Source organism: Salvelinus namaycush, chromosome 26 (assembly GCF_016432855.1).
Source record: "Salvelinus namaycush isolate Seneca chromosome 26, SaNama_1.0, whole genome shotgun sequence".
NCBI lineage: Eukaryota > Metazoa > Chordata > Actinopteri > Salmoniformes > Salmonidae > Salvelinus > Salvelinus namaycush.
Window position 1 is genome coordinate 40,208,146 of NC_052332.1, and position 26,602 is coordinate 40,234,747.

A 26,602-nucleotide genomic window follows, 5' to 3' on the forward strand; every position below is an offset into this window, starting at 1 on the left:
GACTGCATCCAGTTTGCTGAGTAGAGTATTGGAAGCTATTTTGTAAATGACATCGCCGAAGTCAAGGATCGGTAAGACAGTCAGTTTTACGAGGGTATGTTTGGCGGCGTGAGTGAAGGAGGCTTAGTTGCGAAATAGGAAGCCAATTCTAGATTTAATTTTGGATTGGAGATGTTTAATATGAGTCTAGAAGGAGAGTTTAAAGTCTAGCCAGACACCTAGGTATTTGTAGTTGTCCACATATTCTAAGTCAGAACCATCCAGAGTAGTGATGCTAGTCGGGCGGGCAGGTGCGGGCAGCGAACGGTTGAAAAGCATGCATTTGGTTTTACTAGCGAATAAGAGCAGTTGGAGGCCACGGTCGGAGAGTTGTATGGGATTGAAGCTCGTTTGGAGGTTAGTTAACACAGTGTCCAAAGAAGGGCCAAATGTATACAGAATGGTGTCATCTGCGTAGAGGTGGATCAGGGAATCACCCGCAGCAAGAGCGACATTGTTGATATATACAGAGAAAAGAGTCGGCCCGAGAATTGAACCCTGTGGTACCCCCATAGAGACTACCAGAGGTCCGGACAACAGGCCCTTCAATTTGACACATGGAACTCTGTCTGAGAAGTAGTTGGTGAACCAGGCGAAGCAGTCATTTGAGAAACCAAGGCTGTTGAGTCTGCCAATAAGATTACGGTGATTGACAGAGTCGAAAGCCTTGGCCAGGTCGATGAAGACGGCTGCACAGTACTGTCTTTTATTGATGGCGGTTATGATATTGTTTAGTACCTTGAGCGTGGCTGAGGTGCACCCGTGACCAGCTCGGAAACCGGATTGCACAGCAGAGAAGGTACGGTGAGATTCGAAATGGTCAGTGATCTGTTTATTAACTTGGCTTTCGAAGACTTTAGAAAAGGCAGGGCAGGATGGATATAGGTCTGTAACAGTTTGGGTCTAGGGTGTCACCCCCTTTGAAGAGGGGGATGACTGCGGCAGCTTTCCAATCTTTAGGGATCTCGGATGATACGAGAGGTTGAACAGGCTGGTAATAGGGGTTGCAACAATGGCGGTGGATATTTTTAGAAAGAGAGGGTCCAGATTGTCTAGCCCAGCTGATTTGTACGGGTCCAGGTTTTGCAGCTCTTTCAGAACATCTGCTATTTGGATTTGGGTGAAGGAGAAGCTGGGGACGCTTGGGCAAGTAGCTGCGGGGGGTACGGAGCTGTTAGCCAGGGTTGGGGTAGCCAGGAGGAAAGCATGGCCAGCCGTAGAGAAATACTTCTTGAAATTCTCGATTATCATGGATTTGTTGATGGTGACCGTGTTACCTAGCCTCAGGGCAGTGGGCAGCTGGGAGGAGGTGCTCTTATTCTCCATGGACTTTACAGTGTCCCAAAACTTTTTGGAGTTAGAGCTACAGGATGCAAATTTCTGTTTGAAAAAGCTGGCCTTTGCTTTCCTGACTGACTGCGTGTATTGGTTCCTGACTTCCCTGAACAGTTGCATATCGCGGGGACCATTCAATGCTGGTGCAGTCAGCCACAGGATGTTTTTGTGCTGGTTGAGGGCAGTCAGGTCTGGAGTGAACCAAGGGCTATCTCTGTTCTTAGTTCTGCATTTTTTGAAAGGGGCATGCTTATCTAAGATGGTGAGGAAATTACTTTTAAAGAACGAACAGGCATCCTCGACTGACAGGATGAGGTCAATATCTTTCCAGGATACCCGGGATATTTGATACCGTTCCACCGATTCCGCTCCAGCTATTACCGCGAGCCCGTCTTCCCCAATTAAGGTGCCACCAACCTACTGTGGCCCTATCTCATCCTACACCAGGCCAGCACCCTGTGGCCCTATCTCATCTGGAGTGACTGACGGGATGAGGTCGATATTTGTAGCAACAACAAAACAAAAAAAACTAGACACTTGTGCGTGAAAAGCCCAGGAGGCCGTTTCTGAGATACTGGAACCGTCGCGCTTGGCACCAATGATTATACCACGCTCAAAGTCTCTTAGGTTGTTCGTTTTGCCCATTCTCACGTTCAATCGAACAGTAACAGGATGCCTGTCTGCCTGCTTTATATATAGCAAGCCACGGCCACGTGACTCACTGTGTAGGAACAAACCATTTTTGTTAACAGGGTGGTGTACCTAATAAACTGGCCCCTGAGTGTATATCAGTTATTACGGTAACAATCAGGAAGTGAAATGTATTGGAAGTTCTAGGCTTTTCCATTTCTTTTAAACAGAGAGAAGCCCAACTCAGCTTCTCAATGAGAGTGGCGGATTCGGGTAACAAAAAAACTCAAGTAGGACAGGTGTCATCCCGGCTACTTTGTGAGAGAACCTTATATTGGAGTTGTCTTGAGATGGCCATGACATTAGGCTAGTAACATGGCGTCTCTCTCCATTGAATACAGGCAGTTGACGTATTCAATGTGTTACTGTTCCTGCTGTTAGCACCATTGACTTGAAAGTAACACCAGTGACAATAACACTGCTAACATTTATAGGTTTTATACTGTTTCAATATTGTAATTTGTAACATAATATGGCTTTCTTTTAGATATGGCACTTTTCTTAAGTAAGTGCTGCTGAAAAGCAAACTCTTCAGACAGCGCAGGAATGCTGACCCACCTTGAAAAAGAACACCAGACTTACTTAAAGGATTTAGAGAGTAAAAAAAGAAAAAGACTGTATGATCTCACAGAATGAGGAAAAAGACAGGAGTGAAAGCAATGGAGGTCATACAGGACCAAAAAACAGAGATGTTGAGAGCAAGAGAGAGTGTTGACTCCCCCCTGCCCATCTTCTCCAGACAGTCAACCCAGTACTTCAAGGTCAGAATTTAAGACATGGGTACTTATTTACAGAGTTACTTAAATGGATAGTTCAGAATACAAAATACAAAATGGTTTATTGGTTTCTTTATCATGTAAGCAGTCTATGGACATGGTATAACAGTAGTACATGCTGGGTTTTGTTTATCTGGCCACTGTTTTAAATGCTAACTTTTTAGCATTCGTGGCACAATAACTCAATGAAGTTACGTATAAATTGTTTGAATGAGAAGTGCATGAACTTGCTATACCTTTTAAGTAAGCTTACAAAATGTGTGTCACATGGCACAATCATTTATGTTTTAACAAACTAGATAGTTATGTGGTTAGGCATGACAGAAATAGAGTAGGATTTCCTTTTTGTATCATCTTTGAAAGATATCATCTTTTATGTTTTACACAGGACAGCAGTACAGAAAGCCTGAAGAAAACAGCAAAAGTTACACAAGACTCCACCACAAATACAAGATACATTGTCAATGTTCGCAGGGTACAAATAATGACCCTGAAAGTCCGAAGAACGGAAGGCGAGAAGCACGCTACATGGCCCACCCTGCCTCTTCACCAATTAAAAAACCTCTAAACTTCCACTATGCTCTCTGTGGGATCTAAGAGCAACGTACCAGGCAGCCAAACAGGAAACAGCCAAACAGGAAACAGACCGTACACAACGCTAATAAATATACTGAGAGGATAATTACACATAACCCTGAAACATACTGAGAGGATAATTACACATAACCCTAATTAACAAACTGAGGATAATTACACATCACTAAAGCAGTCAGCTGACCTCTTGGTCCACCAATGGAAAGACACAACAGATGCAATGTCTTTCTATCAGGAGGTAAAGGACTCTGGCACTCAAATACAGTTGTATTATGTCAGTGAGGAAGAGGTGGAAAGTAAAGCACAGAAGGTTTCTGGGCTACCTCTGGTAACCATAAAAGGAACCATGTGAATGAACCAGGAATGAAATCACTCTCCCGACGGTGCCGGCTCATGGCCATGGTCTCTCACCTCCACATCAAACAGATGTCATCGACCCGGATACCTCAGCTCCACTTCGTCCAGATGTCACTGAGGCTCACCACAGTAGACAGTGGTGCATTGTGAACTATGACGAACAACCCTGGCATTGTACTGGAGGTTGAAGAACATAAACATCACAGTAAAGTGCATGCACAGGAATGAAGTCAACAAGTTCTACTGGCCAAGCCCCAGGAGATCATATCAACTGGTATGGAGATGACCCGATTGGGTGTCTGATGCCAGAGCTGCTGCCAGTGAACAAAAGATCAGATCAGATTGACCACAGTATCTGGAAGTACTTGGAGGAGCACCTGAACGTGTGAAAGATGTGAACTGGCTACCAGAGAAGAAGAAGCCGTCAGTGGCTAGAAAGCAATGGAGACTGGCTCGGTGATAACATATGACACAATAACATGGCAAAGACAAACTTTAGGACAAACTTTTCTAAAGACAAACACATCACAAGTAAAAGTGAATTTAGTATGGGAAATAATTAGTACGCAAACTGTTAGTACAGGAAATAGGCCTATTCCATGAACATGTTTCACTGCACACAATATGTTTATCAGTGCTTTTGGGAAAACGAAGTCTTAGTTTACATTCAATGTTGTTTCTATTTGATCTTGTGTATCTGTAGATCTAATAGACAAGTTTTATGTTTGTACGACAATTTTAGGAAATGTTTGTAGCTCTATTGTTGTTGAATGGAGCAAAAGAAAAACACATATTTCCTACTGATGAGTCAACAAGGTTAATCATATGTTCTGAGGGTCAGGTCTTGACACGTTCCTGAATAATCGACACCTGAGGGAATGGCGTCTAAAACAATTACAACATCTTTAGGTGTTACTGGGATCTTGTAAAGTAATAAGAATTCCTTATAATTAAGTAAAAGACCCTCTGCACTTACAAGTTGGCTCACCAATAGGATATTATTGTGGTAACAATATTCTAAAAACAAAGAAGCATTCATTTTTATACAATATGTCTGGATTATTCCATATATAATATCTGTGTGGAGAAAAATGATGCTTATTCATTAAAGGACAATGACAAGAAAACCTACCAATGAAAAGTAGAGTTTCACTGGGAACTTTGTCAATATTATAATTACAAACCAACATGAAGTTAAAGGCCACTAAAAGTAGAGAAGACATGATGAGGAATAAAGTCCCACATAGAAGTGGGTCTTCTTAGAAAGTGTTTTATTCAATTGATCTTAAAAGTATTATTTAAGGTAGTAAAGTCTAGAAAATTCAGCCCACCATACTCATAAGTGTTCATTACAACAGTGTTCCTAATGTAATGGGTATGATTTCTCCACAGCAAGGTGAAAAGCATCTGGTCTACCAAATCAAGTTTATTTTATATAGCCCTTCGTACATCAGCTAATATCTCGAAGTGCTGTACAGAAACCCAGCCTAAAACCCGAAACAGCAAGCAATGCAGGTGTAGAAGCCCGGTGGCTAGGAAAAAATCCCTAGAAAGGGAGTTCCTCTTTGCTTATTTTACCGTCAAGATATAAAGATAGAGCGGCATATGTTAGCCTAGAGACACCTTCAGCCTTGGTTATTAGGACTCCACCTTTTAAAGATACGTCCCTCTGTAGCCATTGATTTAGCTTCTTTTGTTTTGTTTTTTTAATAAGAGGGTTAAAATGATGTAGTAAGCCTCTAGAATTCTGATCCTTAGTAATGGTTTTGCCTAAATATGTAAGTTCTTCTTTTACTGGAATACCATAATATGAAGGTGTCAAACAATCTTTGACAGCCATGAGTTCACATTTATTAATGTTAAAATATAGAATCCTTTTCCAAAGCATCTGGGCTATCACGTTTGATCGATATGGGAATCTGACTAGCTTCTTTCAGAAAAAGTGTAGTATCGCCAGCCAGCTGGCTTATAATTATTTCTTTACCAACTATGGAAATACTTTGTACAGGACTATTATTAAAATAATTTGTAAGAAGTTGGGTGATAGACACGGTGAGATAGGACAACCTTGCCTAATTACTCTCTTTAACTCACTTCTAGGTGAGGTGCTATGTTTCAGTTTGATAGAGCTGTTACCATTCGTATAGAGAGTATTAATAGCCTTACAGAAAAACGTGTCTAACTGTTGTGCCTTCAGATTTCGAGAAAATTAACAACTAAGGAATAATTTTTCACTTCTCAAACCCCAACCTCAGGCTAGTCAGAGATAGTTTTTGAGAAAGGAGGAGATAGGAATCCCTTTGACAAATGAATAGAAAAAACGTTCAACGCCCCATCAACAGACTGTCGACCAATCGTGTTTACGGTGTCATGCTGCGTCACGCGGTTGCTAAGCTAATCGTCACGCAATCCCTTCTCAAAATCAGAGTGTGAGTCGAGAAACGTGCCTATTTTCCTCGAAAGTACGTAATGTCACTATTCCAAAGCTATACAATATTACAGATATAAAGTTGATTATCTTACATCTTGGAAAATATTTGTAATGTCGTACTTATTGTTGAAGAAGTTCATGCTAATGTTGGATTTTTGAGCTAGCGTCCAATTAACTCACATTCACTCCTTGAAGGAGAGCTTTCCTTGTCCCAGAATCGCCCAGAACGAACAGCGTGGCTCTTCAACGTAACATGGGCGACGTACAAAATGGGCGTTCATATTCTCATCTCTTCAAAATGATCTTTGGCCTGGTCTGCTTGGTGTTTCGCAAAGGTTCCCGGATGTCTCTTGATATTGCGTTTACAAACGATTGAACACTGCAACACCTCTGGTACTCTGCTATTTTGTGTCCTTCCCGACGCTACCTTTTCCATACCTTTTCCACAACGGTAGGTTTTGTCTATTGTTATAAAGTTAACTCTTATCCATGTCACAATATTCATTTGCCTGTAAATGTTAGTAATTTGTGTGTAGCTAAAAATAAAAGTTGACGCTCAAGTTGTTTTCCAGCTAACGCTAGTTAGTTATCAACAAAGGGAAGTTGGTGTTTAGTTGCTATGGTAACTTAATTTCTGATGGAGCTTTCTAGCTAGGTAGCTACAACTTTTAGACTAGTCAGCCAGCTGACATAGCTAACGTTACCTACCGGCTCTATAAAATCTGTCTAGTTAGCTAGCAACTTGAAGGGGGAAATATAGCTAACCTAATATAATAGTTTAGGGTTCACAACTGGCTGGCTAGCTAGTTAGCTAGCTAATACTTTGACATCATTGCAGAGAATGGTGCAGCTGCACGTGAAACGTGGTGACGAGAGCCAATTCCTGTTCAGCACGTCAGTCGACGTCCCGTTGGAAACCCTGACCCAGCAGGTCACAGCCATCTACAACACCAGGCTCAAAGTAGACAGGATATGCTCAGGTGAGTAACGTTAGTGGGTGTACGAAGATGTAGATAGAAACCCTGCCTCTGTCCTGTGCCAATTAGGGGTCTTCACGAATCCACCTGTACCCGAGACTCGATCCGGGCCTAGAATTGATTGTAACGGTTATGGGTTGTGTAATTTTAACTGGCTTGTCCGGAAGGGCCCCATACAGATCCAGGGAGAGAGACATTGTATCAATCAATCACATTTATTGATAAGGCCCTTCTAACATCAGCTGATGTCACAAAGTGCTGTACAGAAACCCAGCCTAAAACCCCAAACAGCAAGCAATGCAGGTTTAGAAGCAGGGTGGCTAGGAAAAACTCCCTAGAAAGGCCAGAACCTAGGAAGAAACCTAGAGAGGAACCAGGCTATGAGGGGTGGCCAGTCCTCTTCTGGCTGTGCCGGGTAGAGATTATAACAGAACATGGCCAAGATGTTCAAATGTTCATAGTTGACCAGCAGGGTCAAATAATAATAATCACAGTGGTTGTCGAGGGTGCAACAGGTCAGCACCTCAGGAGTAAATGTCAGTTGGCTTTTCATAGCCGATCATTCAGAGTATCTCTACTGCTCCTGCTGTCTCTAGAGAGTTGAAAACAGCAGGTCCAGGACAAGGTAGCACGTCCGGGGAACAGGTCAGGGTTCCATAGCCGCAGGCAGAACAGTTGAAACTGAGCAGCAGCACGGCCAGGTGGACTGGGGACAGCAAGGAGTCATCATGCCAGGTAGTCCTGAGGCATGGTCCTAGGGCTCAGGTCCTCCGAGAGAGAATTAGAGAGAGAGCATACTTAAATTCACACAGGACACCGGATAAGACAGGATAAATACTCCAGATATAACAGACTGACCCTAGCCTCCCGACACATAAACTACTGCAGCATAAATACTGGAGGCTGAGACAGAAGGGGTCGGGAGACACCGTGGCTCCATCCGACGATACCCCCGGACAGGGCCAAACAGTATACTTTATGCTGCTGCTCTTGCTTTTCACAGGAGTGGCACATGTAGGTTGTTGTTGGCCAATCGTAAGTCATCAAAGCGACAATAAGCTACAGTCACAGAACATCCATGTGTGGCAAAAGTTACGAGATATCTAATCAATGGAAGATGGAATTAAAGATCCGCTATGCAGAAATCTCTCTGCCATTTCCTGGTTGCTAATTTCAAATAGTTTGTTTCAATTTCAGTTTGTGACAAAACAACCAAGTATAGTGTAGAGAATCATTGTACCATCTAAATTGCTGTGAAATATATTTTCCATAAACTAAAATATTGTATTTTCAGCTGTTTGAAGCTGGTGTACAAAATCAAAAGTAACAGACGCAAGAACGAAACTTAAGAACAGAAGCATAGAAATATGGCACATAGCACATATCTACCTCTTTTTAGACTTGCTTTTAATGTGAATGACAGATCTATTACACACATTTCACTCAAAATTTACATTGCAGCTTTAAAGTGGTGGAATTAAAAGTTAAAGGAAAAGTATAGGCTTCAACGACCAAGAGCCAACAGGTAGGCTGCTACTTCATATTCTGAATGGAGTTGTTGTTATTTGTAACTGTAGGATCAGAAAGTGCTGCCTCAATTAGCCTTTCTAGCTAACATTAGCTAGTTTAACTTATCTTCTCCCGGTTTGATGCAGTCAAGACAGGTACTACGTAATCATAGTTGATGATAAATTACCTAGGCAGTTATTAGTCTACTATAGCGCGAGTCAGTTTGGTTGGTGAGAAGGGTTCTATAGCGGCCTGCAATTCAGGGCGTTCCTGCATGTTGGTATTCCTGCATCTGCAGGAACCCCTCTATACTTCTATTGGTCAATGTTTAATTTAGGACAGGCAGGTGATGGGGGCGCTCCAGTACAGTAGGTGGCGTTAATGCATAATAACGTTGGATGCCAGCCGCCGATATACCCCACAGAAGAAGGGGCAACGGTTGCTAGCTAACCGTACACCGGTAGACAGTGTCCTTTGTCTCGGCCTGTCGGTCACTGTTGTCCCGTAGTTCTGTTAACGACGGTGAGGGCAGTTGTTCGGCAGGCGGGAGCGAAGGACACTGTGCTAGCTTGGTCAGCTAGTCCGATACACAGCAGGCGGGTGGCGGGTGCGACCGGTAGACAGTGTCCTTTACCGCCGCCTGTCAGGCACAGTTTTCTCCGGTACACAGCAGGCGGGAGGCTGAGCCGACATCAAGCTACACGGTGTTGCTAAATAGCAAGCTAGCTGGTTAGCTAGCACACGGTGTCCCCCCCACCTGCTGTACTAGCAGTAGGCGGGGGCATCACCGGTAGACAGTGTCCTTCGCCCTCGCCTGTCAGGCACGGTTTTCTCCAGCACAGAGCAGGCGGTCGACACCGTGTGATAGATAACTAGCAAGCTAGCACACGGTGTCACTAACAAGCTAGCTAATTAGCTAGCACATGATGTCGCCCCAGTCTCGCAACTGTTGTGCTAACGGGGGCGACCGGTAGGCAGTGTCCTTCGCCCCGGCCTGTCGGGCACTGTTTTCCCACAGTTCTGTTAATGACGGTGAGTGCAGGTGTTTGGCAGTTTGGAGCGAAGGACACTGTCTACCGGTGTCACTCCTGCTAGCTAGCAAGGAGGACTCTGGGAGGCGGGGTCAAAACAATTCTTGCCCCACATTCAGAAGTGTCACAAGCATAAAGGTGGAGGGGTGTCACTCTCTCACAGTATGGCACTTCCCCCGGCTTACTAGATCAGCACCTCTCTCTCCCTTCTCTCGTGCCTAATTAGCTCCGCTTAATAAAGTAGCTTAATAAATTACTTTTTCTGCTGCTTCCCTCACTCGGGTCAGGTCTGGATCCGACCAGGTCTATACAGAACGGGTCTAGTTGTCCTCTGGTCCGTTTGGAACGAGTCTCTATATTTAAAAAAATATATAATAATAACTTTAGCAGAAGCTTCCATACATAGCTGCATTTGTACACCATAGACCAGTATAGGCATTACATGGCTACATGTACAGTACCAGGTTGGACACACCTACTCAGAGTGTTCAAAGCTGTCATCAAGGCAAAGGGTGGCTACTTTGAAGAATCTAAAATACGTTTTGATTTGTTTAACACTTTTTTGGTTACTACATTATTCCATGTGTTATTTCATAGTTTGTCTTCACTATTATTCTACAATGTAGAAAATAGTAAAAAAAAATATTGACTGGTACTGTATGTTATATACAATACAGCTAACTAGCTAGCTATACTCTATGTAATACACAATAGAGCTAATTAGCTAGCTCTACACTGTTGTATACAATACAGCTAATTAGCTAGCTCTACACTATGTTGTATACAATACAGCTAGCTCTACACTATGTTGTATACAATACAGCCAATTAGCTAGCTCTACACTATGTTGTATACAATACAGCTAACTAGCTAGCTCTACACTATGTATATGTTTCGTGCTAAATTGAGCAACACAAATGAGGAAAAAGTCTATGGTTGTATTCAATAAAAGTTTGTATTAAAAGTAGGAATTTCAGGACCACGCGGAAGGACCGCAGTTGTACAGGACAAACATGGGTAAGCAGGTAAGAGATGACTCCATGTTGTTTATCGTGAATAGCGTGACCAGTTATCGATATTGAACTCCGACCTCGTAATAAGAGAACGGACTCGAGCATTCCTCAGCTAACAAGCAAACAGATATTTTTCATGAAATGTATACACAAAACAGCTAGCCCTACACTGCTATATAATACACAATACAGCTAACTAACTAGCTCTACACTTTTCATAAGACACACACACAGCTTCCTTTGGCCAAAAAATGGTATGGGTGTTAACGTGTCTGTGTTCCTGTCTCCTCCCTCAGAGTTCCCAGAGCTGGTGGACCACGGGGTGACGCTGCCCCCCAACATGCAGGGTCTGACGGATGAACAGATTGTTGACCTGAAGCTAAAGGACGAGTGGGAGGAGAGGTGTGTCCCCAGCGGAGGACCTGAATTCAACAAGGATGAGATCGGAAGGAGGAACGGACACGGTGAGTCCAGAGGTGTATTCTTAGTCGGACTAGGTTACTCCAGAACGTAAAAATGTATAATAAAAAATCCCACTAAATTGTCTATTGGACAATTTATGTACGTTCCTCCCCGTTTTGTTCCATTTGCTTCTGTTTGGTTCCGTATGGTTCTATTTGGTCCTCTTTGGTTCCGTATGGTTCTATTTGGTCCTCTTTGGTTCCGTTTGGTTTAGGGATGCAAATTCTGGTCAAGTTTGCTTCCGACGAACTAACCCTCATTAATTGGTCAACAAACTGTAAAAATAAAATCCAAACAGGAAAATGATGTGAACAACAGAAAATACTATGTATGCATACAAGGAGCTAGCGTAAGAACAGTCAACTCTGTTGCAGAGTTGACTGATAACTGGTCCCGCGATTTGATAGCAACAAAATGGAGTCCCCATCAGCCGACACTTGTTAAATATGTCAATTCTAAAAAAACGCTTACCTGTAGTGTAACGACCCTGGGTTTATAAACGTTGGAATCGACTCTGCCGCACGAGCATGCTTTTGCGGCACAGTCGATAGCGCGCCGGACCTCGGGCTCGAAGGTCGACGGTTCGAGACCTGCTCCCTGCCTGTTTCATTACACTATGTTTGTCCTGTACGACTGTGGTCCTTCCACGGGATGCTGAAATGTATACTTTTTAATAAAAACGTATCGAATGCAACCACCAACTTTTTAACTAATTTGTGTAGCTCAACTGGAGACAGGACGCCTTGACATACTACGTAAGCTGACATTTAAATTGACACAAGCGGTTTCGCGCTAAATTGAGCAACACAAATGAGGAAAAAAATCTATGTTTGTATTCAATAAAAGTTTGTATTAAAAGTAGGAATTTCAGGACCACGCGGAAGGACCGCAGTTGTACAGGACAAACATGGGTAAGCAGGTAAGAGATGACTCCATGTTGTTTATCGTGAATAGCGTGACCAGTTATCGATATTGAACTCCGACCTCGTAATAAGAGAACGGACTCGAGCATTCCTCAGCTAACAAGCAAACAGATATTTTTCATTAAAGAGCTTAATGTAAACAATGCCACAATGGCAAGCCTATCGTCCTTACAATCAAAAGGCTATAGTCTATTATTGAACATGCAACTCATGTAATGAAGAAGGGAATAAAACATAATTTTCAAACATTTGCCAAAATCTAATTTGCTGGAAAACACCATTCTAAACATCACACGTAATGTGAGCGGTTCTACTTGTGACAGAGAATAACATTTCCATTAGAAAGAGGGGGAATCTAATAGCAACAACTAGAATGTGTTGCTAATATCACTAGGATTGTGCCTTTTTGTCTCCTGGACAAAGAAAGAAAGTTTATATAGAAACCAATAGATCAGGAGAGAGATGCTGGTTAATGGCATGAAGTCTTTATAAAATAATTGCCTCCATGTCTCTATGTTGTGATTTTTGGCGAGGCTGGTTTGAAGCAAGGTAAGACATTGTTAACCGTGCTCATCAAAACAGTTTTTAAATACAAGATGGCGTTTAGAATTGTTATTTGTTGCGCAATGACTGAGTTTACAAAAATCATGTTTCAATCTCGTACCAGATTTTTCAGGAGTTGCTATCACGCTGTCTGGCAGGAGGTAGACTTCCTCTCCTCACACTAGGCTGTAGAGCGACTCTGGTGCTGTCTGACAGGTGATGGACTTCCTCTCCTCAAACTAGTCTGTAGAGTTACTCTGGTCCTGTCTGACAGGTGGTGGACTTCCTCTCCTCAAACTAGTCTGTAGAGTTACTCTGGTCCTGTCTGACAGGTGGTGGACTTCCTCTCCTCAAACTAGTCTGTAGAGTTACTCTGGTCCTGTCTGACAGGTGGTGGACTTCCTCTCCTCAAACTAGTCTGTAGAGCGACTCTGGTCCTGTCTGACAGGTGGTAGACTTCCTCTCCTCAAACTAGTCTGTGGAGCGACTCTGATCCTGTCTGACAGGCGGTAGACTCCCTCTCCTCAAACTAGGCTGTAGAGCGACTCTGGTGCTGTCTGACAGGTGGTAGACTTCCTCTCCTCACACTAGGCTGTAGAGCGACTCTGGTCCTGTCTGACAGGAGGTAGACTCCCTCTCCTCAAACTAGGCTGTAGAGCGACTCTGGTGCTGTCTGACAGGTGGTAGACTTCCTCTCCTCACACTAGGCTGTAGAGTGACTCTGATCCTGTCTGACAGGTGGTAGACTTCCTCTCCTCACACTAGGCTGTGGAGCGACTCTGGTCCTGTCTGACAGGAGGTAGACTTCCTCTCCTCACACTAGGCTGTGGAGCGACTCTGGTCCTGTCTGGCAGGAGGTAGACTTCCTCTCCTCACACTAGGCTGTGGAGCGACTCTGGTCCTGTCTGGCAGGAGGTAGACTTCCTCTCCTCACACTAGGCTGTGGAGCGACTCTGGTCCTGTCTGGCAGGAGGTAGACTTCCTCTCCTCAAACTAGGCTGTAGAGCGACTCTGGTCCTGTCTGACAGGTGGTAGACTTCCTCTCCTCAAACTAGTCTGTAGAGCGACTCTGGTCCTGTCTGACAGGTGGTAGACTTCCTCTCCTCAAACTAGTCTGTAGAGCGACTCTGGTCCTGTCTGACAGGTGGTAGACTTCCTCTCCTCAAACTAGTCTGTAGAGCGACTCTGGTCCTGTCTGACAGGTGGTAGACTTCCTCTCCTCAAACTAGGCTGTAGAGCGACTCTGGTCCTGTCTGGCAGGAGGTAGACTTCCTCTCATCAAACTAGTCTGTAGAGCGACTCTGGTCCTGTCTGACAGGTGGTGGACTTCCTCTCCTCAAACTAGTCTGTAGAGCGACTCTGGTCCTGTCTGACAGGTGGTAGACTTCCTCTCCTCAAACTAGGCTGTAGAGCGACTGGTCCTGTCTGACAGGAGGTAGACTTCCTCTCCTCAAACTAGTCTGTAGAGCGACTCTGGTCCTGTCTGACAGGTGGTAGACTTCCTCTCCTCAAACTAGGCTGTAGAGCGACTCTGGTCCTGTCTGACAGGTGGTAGACTTCCTCTCCTCAAACTAGTCTGTAGAGCGACTCTGGTCCTGTCTGACAGGTGGTAGACTTCCTCTCCTCACACTAGGCTGTAGAGCGACTCTGGTCCTGTCTGACAGGTGGTAGACTTCCTCTCCTCACACTAGGCTGTAGAGTGACTCTGATCCTGTCTGACAGGTGGTAGACTTCCTCTCCTCAAACTAGTCTGTGGAGCGACTCTGATCCTGTCTGACAGGCGGTAGACTCCCTCTCCTCAAACTAGTCTGTAGAGCGACTCTGGTGCTGTCTGACAGGTGGTAGACTTCCTCTCCTCACACTAGGCTGTAGAGTGACTCTGATCCTGTCTGACAGGTGGTAGACTTCCTCTCCTCACACTAGGCTGTGGAGCGACTCTGGTCCTGTCTGACAGGAGGTAGACTTCCTCTCCTCACACTAGGCTGTGGAGCGACTCTGGTCCTGTCTGTCAGGAGGTAGACTTCCTCTCCTCACACTAGGCTGTGGAGCGACTCTGGTCCTGTCTGGCAGGAGGTAGACTTCCTCTCCTCAAACTAGGCTGTAGAGCGACTCTGGTCCTGTCTGACAGGTGGTAGACTTCCTCTCCTCAAACTAGTCTGTAGAGCGACTCTGGTCCTGTCTGACAGGTGGTAGACTTCCTCTCCTCAAACTAGTCTGTAGAGCGACTCTGGTCCTGTCTGACAGGTGGTAGACTTCCTCTCCTCAAACTAGGCTGTAGAGCGACTGGTCCTGTCTGACAGGAGGTAGACTTCCTCTCCTCAAACTAGGCTGTAGAGCGACTCTGGTCCTGTCTGACAGGTGGTAGACTTCCTCTCCTCAAACTAGGCTGTAGAGCGACTCTGGTCCTGTCTGACAGGTGGTAGACTTCCTCTCCTCACACTAGGCTGTGGAGCGACTCTGGTCCTGTCTGACAGGTGGTAGACTTCCTCTCCTCAAACTAGTCTGTAGAGCGACTCTGGTCCTGTCTGACAGGTGGTAGACTTCCTCTCCTCACACTAGGCTGTAGAGCGACTCTGGTCCTGTCTGACAGGTGGTAGACTTCCTCTCCTCACACTAGGCTGTAGAGTGACTCTGATCCTGTCTGACAGGTGGTAGACTTCCTATCCTCACACTAGGCTGTAGAGCGACTCTGGTCCTGTCTGACAGGTGGTAGACTTCCTCTCCTCACACTAGGCTGTAGAGCGACTCTGGTCCTGTCTGACAGGTGGTAGACTTCCTCTCCTCAAACTAGGCTGTGTATGCTGTGGCATGTAATAAATTGGATACATGATGACTAATGCAAATACACACATTCGCCAATTGAATTCCACTAAATTATGCAAATTAACCTATAGACTGATAAGCATGACCATTAGTCAAATGTATTTATCAGCTAACCAATTAAAGCAGCTAACCAATTAAAGCAGCTAACCAATTAAAGCAGCTAACCAATTAAAGCAGCTAACCAATTAACATCCCTAGTTTGGCGCCGTTTGCTTCCATACACACTGTGTATGTGACAAATCAAATTTGATTTGAAGGGCACCATAATTTGGTCTGGGCCTGCATCTTCCTCTTTGTGGCCAGCGTCTTGGTCAATGTGGGCTCCCAAGTGGCGCAGCGGTCTAAGGCACTGCATCTCAGTGCTAGAGGCGTTGCTACAGACACCCTGGTTCGATTCCAGACTGTATCACATCCGGCCGTGATTGGGAGTCCCGTAGGGCAGTGCCCAATTGGCCCAGCGTCGTCCGGGTTTGGCCGGTGTAGGCCATCGTTGTAAATAAGAATTTCTTCTTAACTGACTTGCCTAGTTAAATTAAAGGTTAAAAAAAACAAAAATCTTGGCTTTAGTAAAGAGGACAATTGACACTCGTTCTAACTGACATACAGTAGTGCTGTGTGCTCCTACCTCCACCGGTCTGGAGCCTGCTCTCTGTGTCCAGGGTCTTGGCTCTTGTATAGAGACTGGCTAGAGTCCTCCTGGCTATATTGTTGTGAACCTGAGAGAGTTGGGGTCAATTCAGAAAGTACCACTAAAATTCCAATTATCTCTTCAATGCTTTTCAATGAGGAAAATTAGTAATTTGGTTTACTTTCTGTAAATGGAATTAACCCTGAACCTGAGTGTGCTCCCTCTTCCTCCTCCTCCAGCTCCTAACCAGAAGATGAAGGAGGTGCTGAGGAACACCATGGAGGAGGCCAAGGCAGTCATCTCTAAGGTAACTACAGTATTTAAACACACAGACACTCATCTCTAATGGATCACACCACACACATCTTATATTCCGTCCCAAACGGCACCCTATTCCCTATATGGTGCACTACTTTTGACCTGGGCCCATAGGGGAAGTAGTGCGCTATGTAGGGTTTAGGGTGTCGTTTGGTGACGCAGGCCCCTTTTCTTATTTCTCCTCCTCTTGTGCTCTTCAGAAACAGGCGGTGGCTGGTGTGTGTGTTACCATGGAGACGGTGAAGGAGGCGCTGGACCAGCTGAGGGGCGCGGTGATGATCGTTTACCCCATGGGCTTGCCGCCACACGACCCAATCAGGATGGAGCTGGAGGACCAGGAGGACCTATCAGGAACACAGGTAGGTAAACAGCAGGCCTCTTCCTGGGTAGTCACATCACCACCGGATGGCTTCCCCATAGAGACCATCTAAGTCCTTCTATTTATTAATGGATTTGTTTATTAATTAATTAATTAATTAATTAAATATTTATCTCAGTTGTTAATTCTGTGGACTGGGTCTGTACATGGGATCACCTCCCTGACGTTACAGTGTATGGCAGGCATCGCCTCCCTGACGTTACAGTGTTGGGCAGGCATCGCCTCCCTGACGTTACAGTGTAGGGCAGGCATCGCCTCCCTGACGTTTAGCGATTACAGCCAGCGATTACAGCCTTGAGTCTTCTTGTGTATGACGCTACAAGCTTGGCACACCTGTATTTGGGGAGTTTCTCCCATTCTTCTCTGCAGATCCTCTCAAGCTCTGTCAGGTTGGATGGGGAGCGTTGCTGCACAGCAATTCTCAGGTCTCTCCAGAGATGTTAGATTGGGTTCAAGTCTGGGCTCTGGCTGGGCTACTCAAGGACATTCAGAGACTTGTCCCGAAGCCACTCCTGCGTTATCTTGGCTGTGTGCTTAGCGTCATTGTCCTGTTGGAAGGTGAACCTTCGCCCCAGTCTGAGGTCCTGAGCGCTCTGGAGCAGGTTTTCATCAAGGATCTCTCTGTACTTTGCTCCGTTCAACTCTCCCTCGATCCTGACTAGTCTCCTAGTCCCTGCCACTGAAAAACATCCCCACAGCATGATGCTGCCACCACCACCATGCTTCACCATAGGGATGGTGCCAGGTTTCCTCCAGACGTGACGCTTGGCATTCAGGTCAAAGAGTTCAATCTTGGTTTCATTAGAACAGAGAATCGTGTTTCTAACGGTCTGAGTCCTTTAGGTGCCTTTTGGCAAACTCCAAGCGGGCTGTCATGTGCCTTTTACTGAGGAGTGCCTTCAGTCTGGCCACTCTACCATAAAGGCCTGATTGGTACTGCAGAGATGGTTGTCCTTCTGGAAGGTTCTCCCATCTCCACAGAGGAACTCTGGAGCTCTGTCAGAGTGAACATCGGGTTCTTGGTCACCTCGCTTACCAAGGCCCTTCTCCCCCGATTGCTCAGTTTGTCCGGGCGGCTAGCTCTAGGAAGAGTCTGGGTGATTCCAAACTTCTTCCATTGAAGAATGATGAAGGCCACTGTGTTCTTGGGGACCTTCAATGCTGCAGAATATTTTTGGTAGCCTTCCCCAGATCTGTGCTTCGACACAATCCTGTCTCAGAGATTTACAGACAGCTTCTTCGACCTCATGAATTGGTTTTTGCTCTGACATGCACTGTCAACTGTGGGACCTTATATAGACAGGTGTGTGCCTTTCCAAATCATGTCCAATCAATTGAATTTACCACAGGTGGACTCCAATCAACTGGTAGAAACATCAAGGATGATCAATGGAAACAGGATGCACCTGAACTCAATGTAGAGTCTCATAGCAAAGGGTCTGAATACGTATGTAAATAAGGTATTTCTGTTTTTGGTGTTTAATACATTTGCAAAAATGTCTAAACACCTGTATTTGCTTTGTCATTATGGGGTATTGAGTGTAGATTGAGGGGGGAAAATAATTTAATCCATTTTAGAATAAGGCTGTAACAGGCATCCCTCCCTCCTCTCTCCACCCTCCCTCCCTCCCTCCTCTCTCCACCCTCCCTCCCTCCTCTCTCCTTCCCTTCTCTCTCTCTCTGCCTCCTCCCCTATCTCTCTCTCTCCCTCCTCCCCTCCCTTGTCGTCTCTCCCAGGCATCTCTCCAGGTGATTCCAGTGGAGGAGGCTCAGCTGTGGTGGGCTGCTAAGGAGTTGCATAGAGGCAAGAAACTACAGGATTACATCGGCAAGAACGACAAAACCAAGATCGTAGTCAAAATACAGAAGGTGGGTGGAGCTATACTACAACTAGCCAGTAGGGACAGGTGGGTGGAGCTACACTACAACTAGCCAGTAGGGACAGGTGGGTGGAGCTACACTACAACTAGCCAGTAGGGACAGGTGGGTGGAGCTACACTACAACTAGCCAGTAGGGACAGGTGGGTGGAGCTACACTACAACTAGCCAGTAGGAACAGGTGGGTGGAGCGGTTGGAAGTCCTGTTCATCCTCCGGTACTCCACGTCCTTTCCAACCGCTCTGCTAAAAAACGCTCCTTGCTCAAAGGTTAAAAAACTGCTGCTCCAAATTCACTCCATTTATTTATATCCCATTTTAACCAACAGCCATCTATTGTTGTGAGGAGGTACGCACCGGTGCGTTACTGACTGGAGGAGGTACGCACCGGTGCGTTACTGACTGGAGGAGGTACGCACCGGTGCGTTACTGACTGGAGGAGGTTTTTACCTGTTACACTGGACAGGTTATTTTTGCCCGCGTGAACAGGGCCACTTTATCAGCTGTTCTCGGGTGTGACTGAGGTCGACATCTTGAAAATAGAGACAGAGTACATTTTTACAGAGGGTACATGTCAATAATCCAAAGTGGTTTCTTCTCTCATCTCCGTATAAAAACACAGGATAGTTCAGATCACATCAGAGCAAGCCAATAAGATGAGGTAAGGAGAGGAAACCCCTTTAGGATGCAATAGTCCATGCTTTTCAGTTCGTAGTAGGCCTAGCCCTTGGTCGTAGCCTGGATAGATTGATCTAGATGTTCTAGAGAGTGATAGATCTAGATGTTCTAGAGAGTGATAGATCTAGATGTTCTAGAGAGTGATAGATCTAGATGTTCTAGAGAGTGATAGATCTAGATGTTCTAGAGAGAGATAGATCTAGAGAGAGATAGATCTAGATGTTCTAGAGAGTGATAGATCTAGACGTTGTAGAGGGGGATAGATCTGGACGTTGTAGAGGGGGATAGATCTGGACGTTGTAGAGGGGGATGGATCTGGACGTTGTAGAGGGGGATGGATCTGGACGTTGTAGAGGGGGATGGATCTGGACGTTGTAGAGGGGGATGGATCTGGACGTTGTAGAGGGGGATGGATCTGGACGTTGTAGAGGGGGATGGATCTGGACGTTGTAGAGGGGGATGGATCTGGACGTTGTAGAGGGGGATGGATCTGGACGTTGTAGAGGGGGATGGATCTGGACGTTGTAGAGGGGGATGGATCTGGACGTTGTAGAGGGGGATGGATCTGGACGTTGTAGAGGGGGATGGATCTGGACGTTGTAGAGGGGGATGGATCTGGACGTTGTAGAGGGGGATGGATCTGGACGTTGTAGAGGGGGATGGATCTGGACGTTGTAGAGGGGGATGGATCTGGACGTTGTAGAGGGGGATGGATCTGGACGTTGTAGAGGGGGATGGATCTGGACGTTGTAGAGGGGGATGGATCTGGACGTTGTAGAGGGGGATGGATCTGGACGTTGTAGAGGGGGATGGATCTGGACGTTGTAGAGGGGGATGGATCTGGACGTTGTAGAGGGGGATGGATCTGGACGTTGTAGAGGGGGATGGATCTGGACGTTGTAGAGGGGGATGGATCTGGACGTTGTAGAGGGGGATGGATCTGGACGTTGTAGAGGGGGATATAATAGATTGATCGCCCGTGACCCGCTGGTGTAGCTCGTCCTGATGTTTGACCATGTGTTCCTATCAGAGGGGCCAGGGGGCACCAGCCAGAGAACCTGTGGTGACAGAGGAGCAACAGAAACAGATGATGATGCACCACTACAAGAGACAACAGGAAGTCAAGGTGGGACACACACACACACACACACACACACACACACACATACATACATACATACATACAGTTGAAGTCGGAAGTTTACATACACTTAGGTTGGATTCATTAAAACTCATTTTTCAACCACTCCACAAATGTCTTGTTAACAAACTAGAGTTTTGGCAAGTCGGTTAGAACATCTACTTTGTGCATGACACAAGTAATTTTTCCAACGATTGTTTACAGACAGGTTATTTCACTTATAATTCACTGTATCACAATTCCAGTGGGTCAGAAGTTTACATACACTAAGTTGACTGTGCCTTTTAAACAGTTTGGAAGATTTCAGAAAATGATGTCATGGCTTTAGAAGCTTCTGATAGGCTAATTGACATCATGTGAGTCAATTGGAGGTGTACCTGTGGATGTATTTCAAGGCTTACCTTCAAACTCAGTGCCTCTTTGCTTGACATCATGGGAAAATCAAAAGAAATCAGCCATGACCTCAGAAAAAAATTGTAGACCTCCACAAGTCTGTTTCATCCTTGGGAGCAATTTCCAAACGCCTGAAGGTACCACGTTCATCTTTACAAACAATAGTACGCAAGTATAAACACCATGGGACCACGCAGCCGTCATACCGCTGTCATGACCTCTTTGGACACAGTGAGCACCACACCCCTACCTCTGCACCATCCCCCTCTCTCTCTCCTACACTCAGGCTGCTGTGGTCAGAGAGAGTTCGTCAATTCCTGGAGAAGATCCTCTCCTCATGGCCAGACAGTATAGAGAGAGAGAGAGTGAGTTTCCATAGAGAGAACAAAGGAATTTCTTCCACCTCACAGAACTTGACAACCGAACAATATTCATGTTCTGGAGAAGGTATAAAAGATCGATGAAGAATCCAGCTACGAACTGGCCCATTTGGTACAATTTTGTGAAACTCATGAGAGGCAATACAGCCACATTACCATAATCCTGTTGATACAAAAGTCTCAGTTATGAGGCTTACATCTAATTGTTGTATAGAATGAATGAGTAAAGATGGAAATAATAGTGAAATTATGTAATGTGATTTTTAGACTGTTTAATGACGGAAACTCCAATTCCCTTTGGAGTTTAACTGAGTCATGAGCACAGTTATGACCTGGCGTCATGGGACAGCCCTTTTCTATGTTCCGAATAAAACCCCCACCTGGGTTTTCCCACTCCAGACCAGCTTACCTCGATAACGAGAGGGCTAAGGTTTGAGACCAGACCAGTACCTCTATCACAGAGGGAAATAAGGGTTTGAGTAGATTGCTGAATCTTTTAACCATCCCACGTGGTTAAACTCTTAGACTATCGATACCGACAGAATAAGAACGAGTCTTTGATATTAATTACTAGTCTGCAGCTAGGAATTCGGTATCATTGAACGCGAAGACCGACAACCGCCGAAACATCTATTCTATAACGACATGAATGAATGTTACTCTGAACTATCCATTCTAACCACGGCAGAGAGAGAGAGGGCGGACAAACTCCAACAGAAACAAACTTTCCAACAGATATCAGGACAACACACTGAGCGTAAATATATATATTGATTGTAATTATTCCCGAATGAGTGAGCGTTCATGTGCAAAGGATTAGCATTTCAATTGTTATAATTATTAACTGTGTGTTGTCTTATCTCAGTCGACCCCCACTTCCCTTTTTTTAGAATGCCCACCCAGCTCACGTCCTGACCAACTAAACAAAGACAAAACAAAGGAAAATAAGGTCAGGAACGTGACAATATCCACAGTAAAACGAGTCATATATCGACATAACCTGAAAGGCCGCTCAGCAAGGAAGAAGCCACTGCTCCAAAACCACCATTAAAAAGCCAGACTACGGTTTGCAACTGCACATGGGGACAAAATTGTACTTTTTGGAGAAATGTCTTCTGGTCTGATGAAACAAATATAGAACTGTTTGGCCATAATGACCATCGTTACGTTTGGAGGAAAAATGGGGAGGCTTGCAAGCCGAAGAACACCATCCCAACCGTGAAGCACGGGGGTGGCAGCATCATGTTGTGAGAGTGCTTTGCTGCAGGAGGGACTGGTGCACTTCACAAAATAGATGGCATCATGAGGTGGGAAATTATATGGATATATTGAAGCAACATCTCAAGACATCAATCAGGAAGTTTAAAGCTTGGTCTCAAATGGGTCTTCCAAATGGACAATGACCCAAAGCATACCTCAAGTTGTGGAAAAATGGCTTAAGGACAACAAAGTCAAGGTATTGGAGTGGCCATCACAAAGCCCTGACCTCAATCCTATAGAAAATTGGTGGGCAGAAGGCTGAAAAAGCATGTGCGAGCTATTATTATTATTATATCTACTATTATTCTGACATTTCACATTCTTAAAATAAAGTGGTGATCCTAACTGACCGAAGACAAGGATTAAATGTCAGAAATTGTTAAAAACAGAGTTTAAATGTATTTGGCTAAGGTGTATGTAAACTTTCGACTTCAACTGTATGTGAGTACACTACCTTAAACCTTAGTGTATTATGTCTGTGGGTTAATGTGAGTACACTACCTTAAACCTTAGTGTATTATGTCTGTGGTTTAATGTGAGTACACTACCTTAAACCTTAGTGTATTATGTCTGTGGGTTAATGTGAGTACACTACCTTAAACCTTAGTGTATTATGTCTGTGGGTTAATGTGAGTACACTACCTTAAACCTTAGTGTATTATGTCTGTGGGTTAATGTGAGTACACTACCTTAAACCTTAGTGTATTATGTCTGTGGGTTAATGTGAGTACACTACCGTAAACCTTAGTGTATTATGTCTGTGGGTTAATGTGAGTACACTACCTTAAACCTTAGTGTATTATATCTGTGGTTTTGACAGATGCTGGACGAGGTGGAAGATGACAGTCACCTCCACTCAGACTGGTCAGACAGACAGGCCTTAAAGAGACAGTTCCAGGGCCTCAGCAACATCAAGTGGGGTCCCAGATAGGCACACGTCTTTTTTAAATTTATTTTTAAATACAAATTGTAAGCTTAAGTTTAAAAAAAATTAAAATTGGTTCTGCAATGTTGAAAATAACAAGGTGTGTTGACCAAAATTTGTTTTAAATGTATATTTGGCCGTAACTATATACACACACCAACACACAGAGGGAGACAGACATGGATATGAACCCACACACTCACTATTGATGCCGTAACCCAATGGACTGTTGTTCTACAGAACCATTGTTCTCTCCAACCTCTGTTGCGTCACCTGGAATCTGTTTACTGTTTGCCTGTCCATGTTTTTTTTAAATGTTCTCTACATCATCTTTATTTAAACTTAGGCAACGTGACAATGTCATACAAATGTCACATTGGAAATTGTCAATAATACGTATTGTAATGAACTGATCAATCTGCGTGTATGTGTGACCATGTCCTCTCTCTCTCTTTGGCCGGGATTCAAGCCAAGCCGTGGCTCAACCCTTTAAAGGTGCTACGTGTCTCATGTGGAAGCAAGGTGAATTGACGTCACAACACATCCCATTTCCCTGTAACATAGTGGAGAGGTTACTATTTTACTTTCAGTTTCGTCCACCAACTTCAAACAGCAGTAAAAGTGATAGTTTTTCGTCATTGAAAATATTTCACAGGGATTTAGATTTAGTACAGTGATTCCCTACACTATTCAGTGCCTGTTTTCTCACATAAAACTGAAATTGAGCGAAGAGTGTAGAATTTTAGCAACCAGGAAATTACAGAGCGATTTTTACATTCTGTCATTGTTGGTTGTGCTCGAGGAGGAGATGACACCGCCTCCTAGTGACGCCAATGGAAGAGAGTGAGGGTGCAGTTTCCCCATCTTGACAACAAAGGCAGTTCTGGCTTTTGTTGTCTAATAGAAAGTTAGCCTTTTTGAAAGTAATTTGTATATTTTTTTATATTGTGAAACACTATCATTCCACTATTACTGCAGATATATTATGGAAATGTCCTTAAATTAAAATGCAAAAGACCTTTTAAAAATATTTTTTAAAGTCTGATGTCGTGTGCAGCGTTATAACGAGCCTTGCGGTGAATCCCGGCCTTTCTCTCTCTGTGTGTGTGTGTCACCTGTGTTGACTGACTCCGTGTTGAGTCATGGGTAGTTGACGTCAGTATTCTGGGTGTATCAATCAGAACTTTCACTGGGGAGGATGCACCACGTTTCCTCTCTTTGTCCCAGCCTGGGCCAACCAGGCCTCTGTAACCCAGTGCTTCATACAGCCAGGATGTTACCACACCACAATTACACCCTATTCACTATGGAGTGCATTACTTTTGACAAGGCCCCATTAGTTCATAGGGCCCAATGGGCTCTGGTCTAAAGTAGTGCACTATATAGACTAGGGTGCTATTTGGGATAAACCCACAGCCTCGCTCCACAGGGGGAAGTTCTTGAGTTCACACTGAAGGTTCCAGAACAGCAGAGGGGTGAAGGTTCCAGAACAGCAGAGGGGTGAAGGTTCCAGAACAGCAGAGGGGTGAAGGTTCCAGAACAGCAGAGGGGTGAAGGTTCCAGAACAGCAGAGGGGTGAAGGTTCCAGAACAGCAGAGGGGTGAAGGTTCCAGAACAACAGCAGAGGGGTGAAGGTTCCAGAACAACAGCAGAGGGGTGAAGGTTCCAGAACAACAGAAGAGGAGTGAAGGTTCCAGAACAACAGAAGAGGAGTGAAGGTTCCAGAACAACAGAAGAGGGGTGAAGGTTCCAGAACAACAGAAGAGGGGTGAAGGTTCCAGAACAACAGAAGAGGGGTGAAGGTTCCAGAACAACAGAAGAGGGGTGAAGGTTCCAGAACAACAGAAGAGGGGTGAAGGTTCCAGAACAACAGAAGAGGGGTGAAGGTTCCAGAACAACAGAAGAGGGGTGAAGGTTCCAGAACAACAGAAGAGGGGTGAAGGTTCCAGAACAACAGAAGAGGGGTGAAGGTTCCAGAACAACAGAAGAGGGGTGAAGGTTCCAGAACAACAGAAGAGGGGTGAAGGTTCCAGAACAACAGAAGAGGGGTGAAGGTTCCAGAACAACAGAAGAGGGGTGAAGGTTCCAGAACAACAGAAGAGGGGTGAAGGTTCCAGAACAACAGAAGAGGGGTGAAGGTTCCAGAAGAGGGGTGAAGGTTCCAGAACAGCGAAGGGAACTGTCCCTTGGGGGGGGGGGGTAGAAAGACTAGGATTCCAAACAGGTGTGGCTGAACAACAGAGCTGTTTACAAGCAGGACAGGGTAGGAAGTGGAAACCTGGACACACAGAGTGGAACATTTCTCAACCTTCTGAAGCAACATACAGTTACTATACCAAAGGAACACCTTCCTAATATTGCGTTGCACCCCCCCACCCCCCTCGCGCCCAGGGTATGAACTCTACAAGGAGTCGATAGTGTTCCACATGGATGCTGGCCCATGTAGACTCCAATGCTTCCCACTGATCTGTCAAGTTGGGTGGTGGTCCATTCTTGATTCACACGGGAAACTGTTGAGTGTGAAAACACCCAGCAGCGTTGCAGTTCTTGACACAAACCGGTGCGCATGGCACCTACTACCATACCCCGTTTAAAGGCACTTAAATATTTAGTCTTGACCATTCACCCTCTGAATGGCACATACACAATCCATGTCTCAAGGCTTAAAAATCCTTCTTTAACCTGTCTCCTCCCCTTCATCTACACTGATTTGAAGTGGATTTCACAGGTGACATCAATAAGGGATCATAGCTTTCACCTGGATTCACCTGGTCAGTCTATGTCATGGAAAGAGCAGGTGTTCTTAATGTTTTGTCCACTCAGTGTATTTTGCTAACCGATACAGTCTCAGACTGTGTAATATTTAACGTCTTGGAAGGCGTCCCAAAAGGCACCTTATCCCCTATGTAGTGTGCTAGTTCAGACCAGCGCTCAGCCATTTGGGACGCAGACTAATTTGTTTTTAGTCGTCTCTGTATACCATGAAAAAGGATAAACAATGTGCTCTAATCCACTTTATACAAACTTAAATGAGGTGCTGGATCCTCCTGTATAATCCAAGGAACAGAAATAGGACAACACTAAACGTACATTTACTTATTTTATTTGCCGCCCAAACGT

The 26,602-nt window shown here is 44.9% G+C and overlaps 1 protein-coding gene across 1 annotated transcript; it reads left to right on the forward strand.

The window, feature by feature from the left end:
• Positions 1-6,542: 6,542 nt before the first annotated feature.
• On the forward strand, positions 6,543-23,578 carry cfap298 (cilia and flagella associated protein 298). Its single transcript, XM_038965430.1, has 8 exons — positions 6,543-6,673; positions 7,061-7,202; positions 11,049-11,216; positions 16,371-16,438; positions 16,650-16,808; positions 18,566-18,697; positions 20,414-20,509; positions 23,378-23,578. Exons 2-8 carry the CDS (start codon positions 7,064-7,066, stop codon positions 23,486-23,488), a joined length of 873 nt encoding a protein of 290 aa, XP_038821358.1. The 5' UTR covers positions 6,543-6,673; positions 7,061-7,063; the 3' UTR covers positions 23,489-23,578.
• Positions 23,579-26,602: the final 3,024 nt, after the last annotated feature.

Coding starts and splice junctions, on each gene's coding strand:
- cfap298 (XM_038965430.1), top strand. CDS start 7,064: ATGGTGCAGCTGCACGTGAAACGTGGTGACGAGAGCCAATTCCTGTTC. Junction 11,217..16,370: donor CGGAAGGAGGAACGGACACG/GTGAGTCCAGAG, acceptor CTCCTCCTCCAG/CTCCTAACCAGAAGATGAAG. Junction 20,510..23,377: donor AGAGACAACAGGAAGTCAAG/GTGGGACACACA, acceptor TGGTTTTGACAG/ATGCTGGACGAGGTGGAAGA.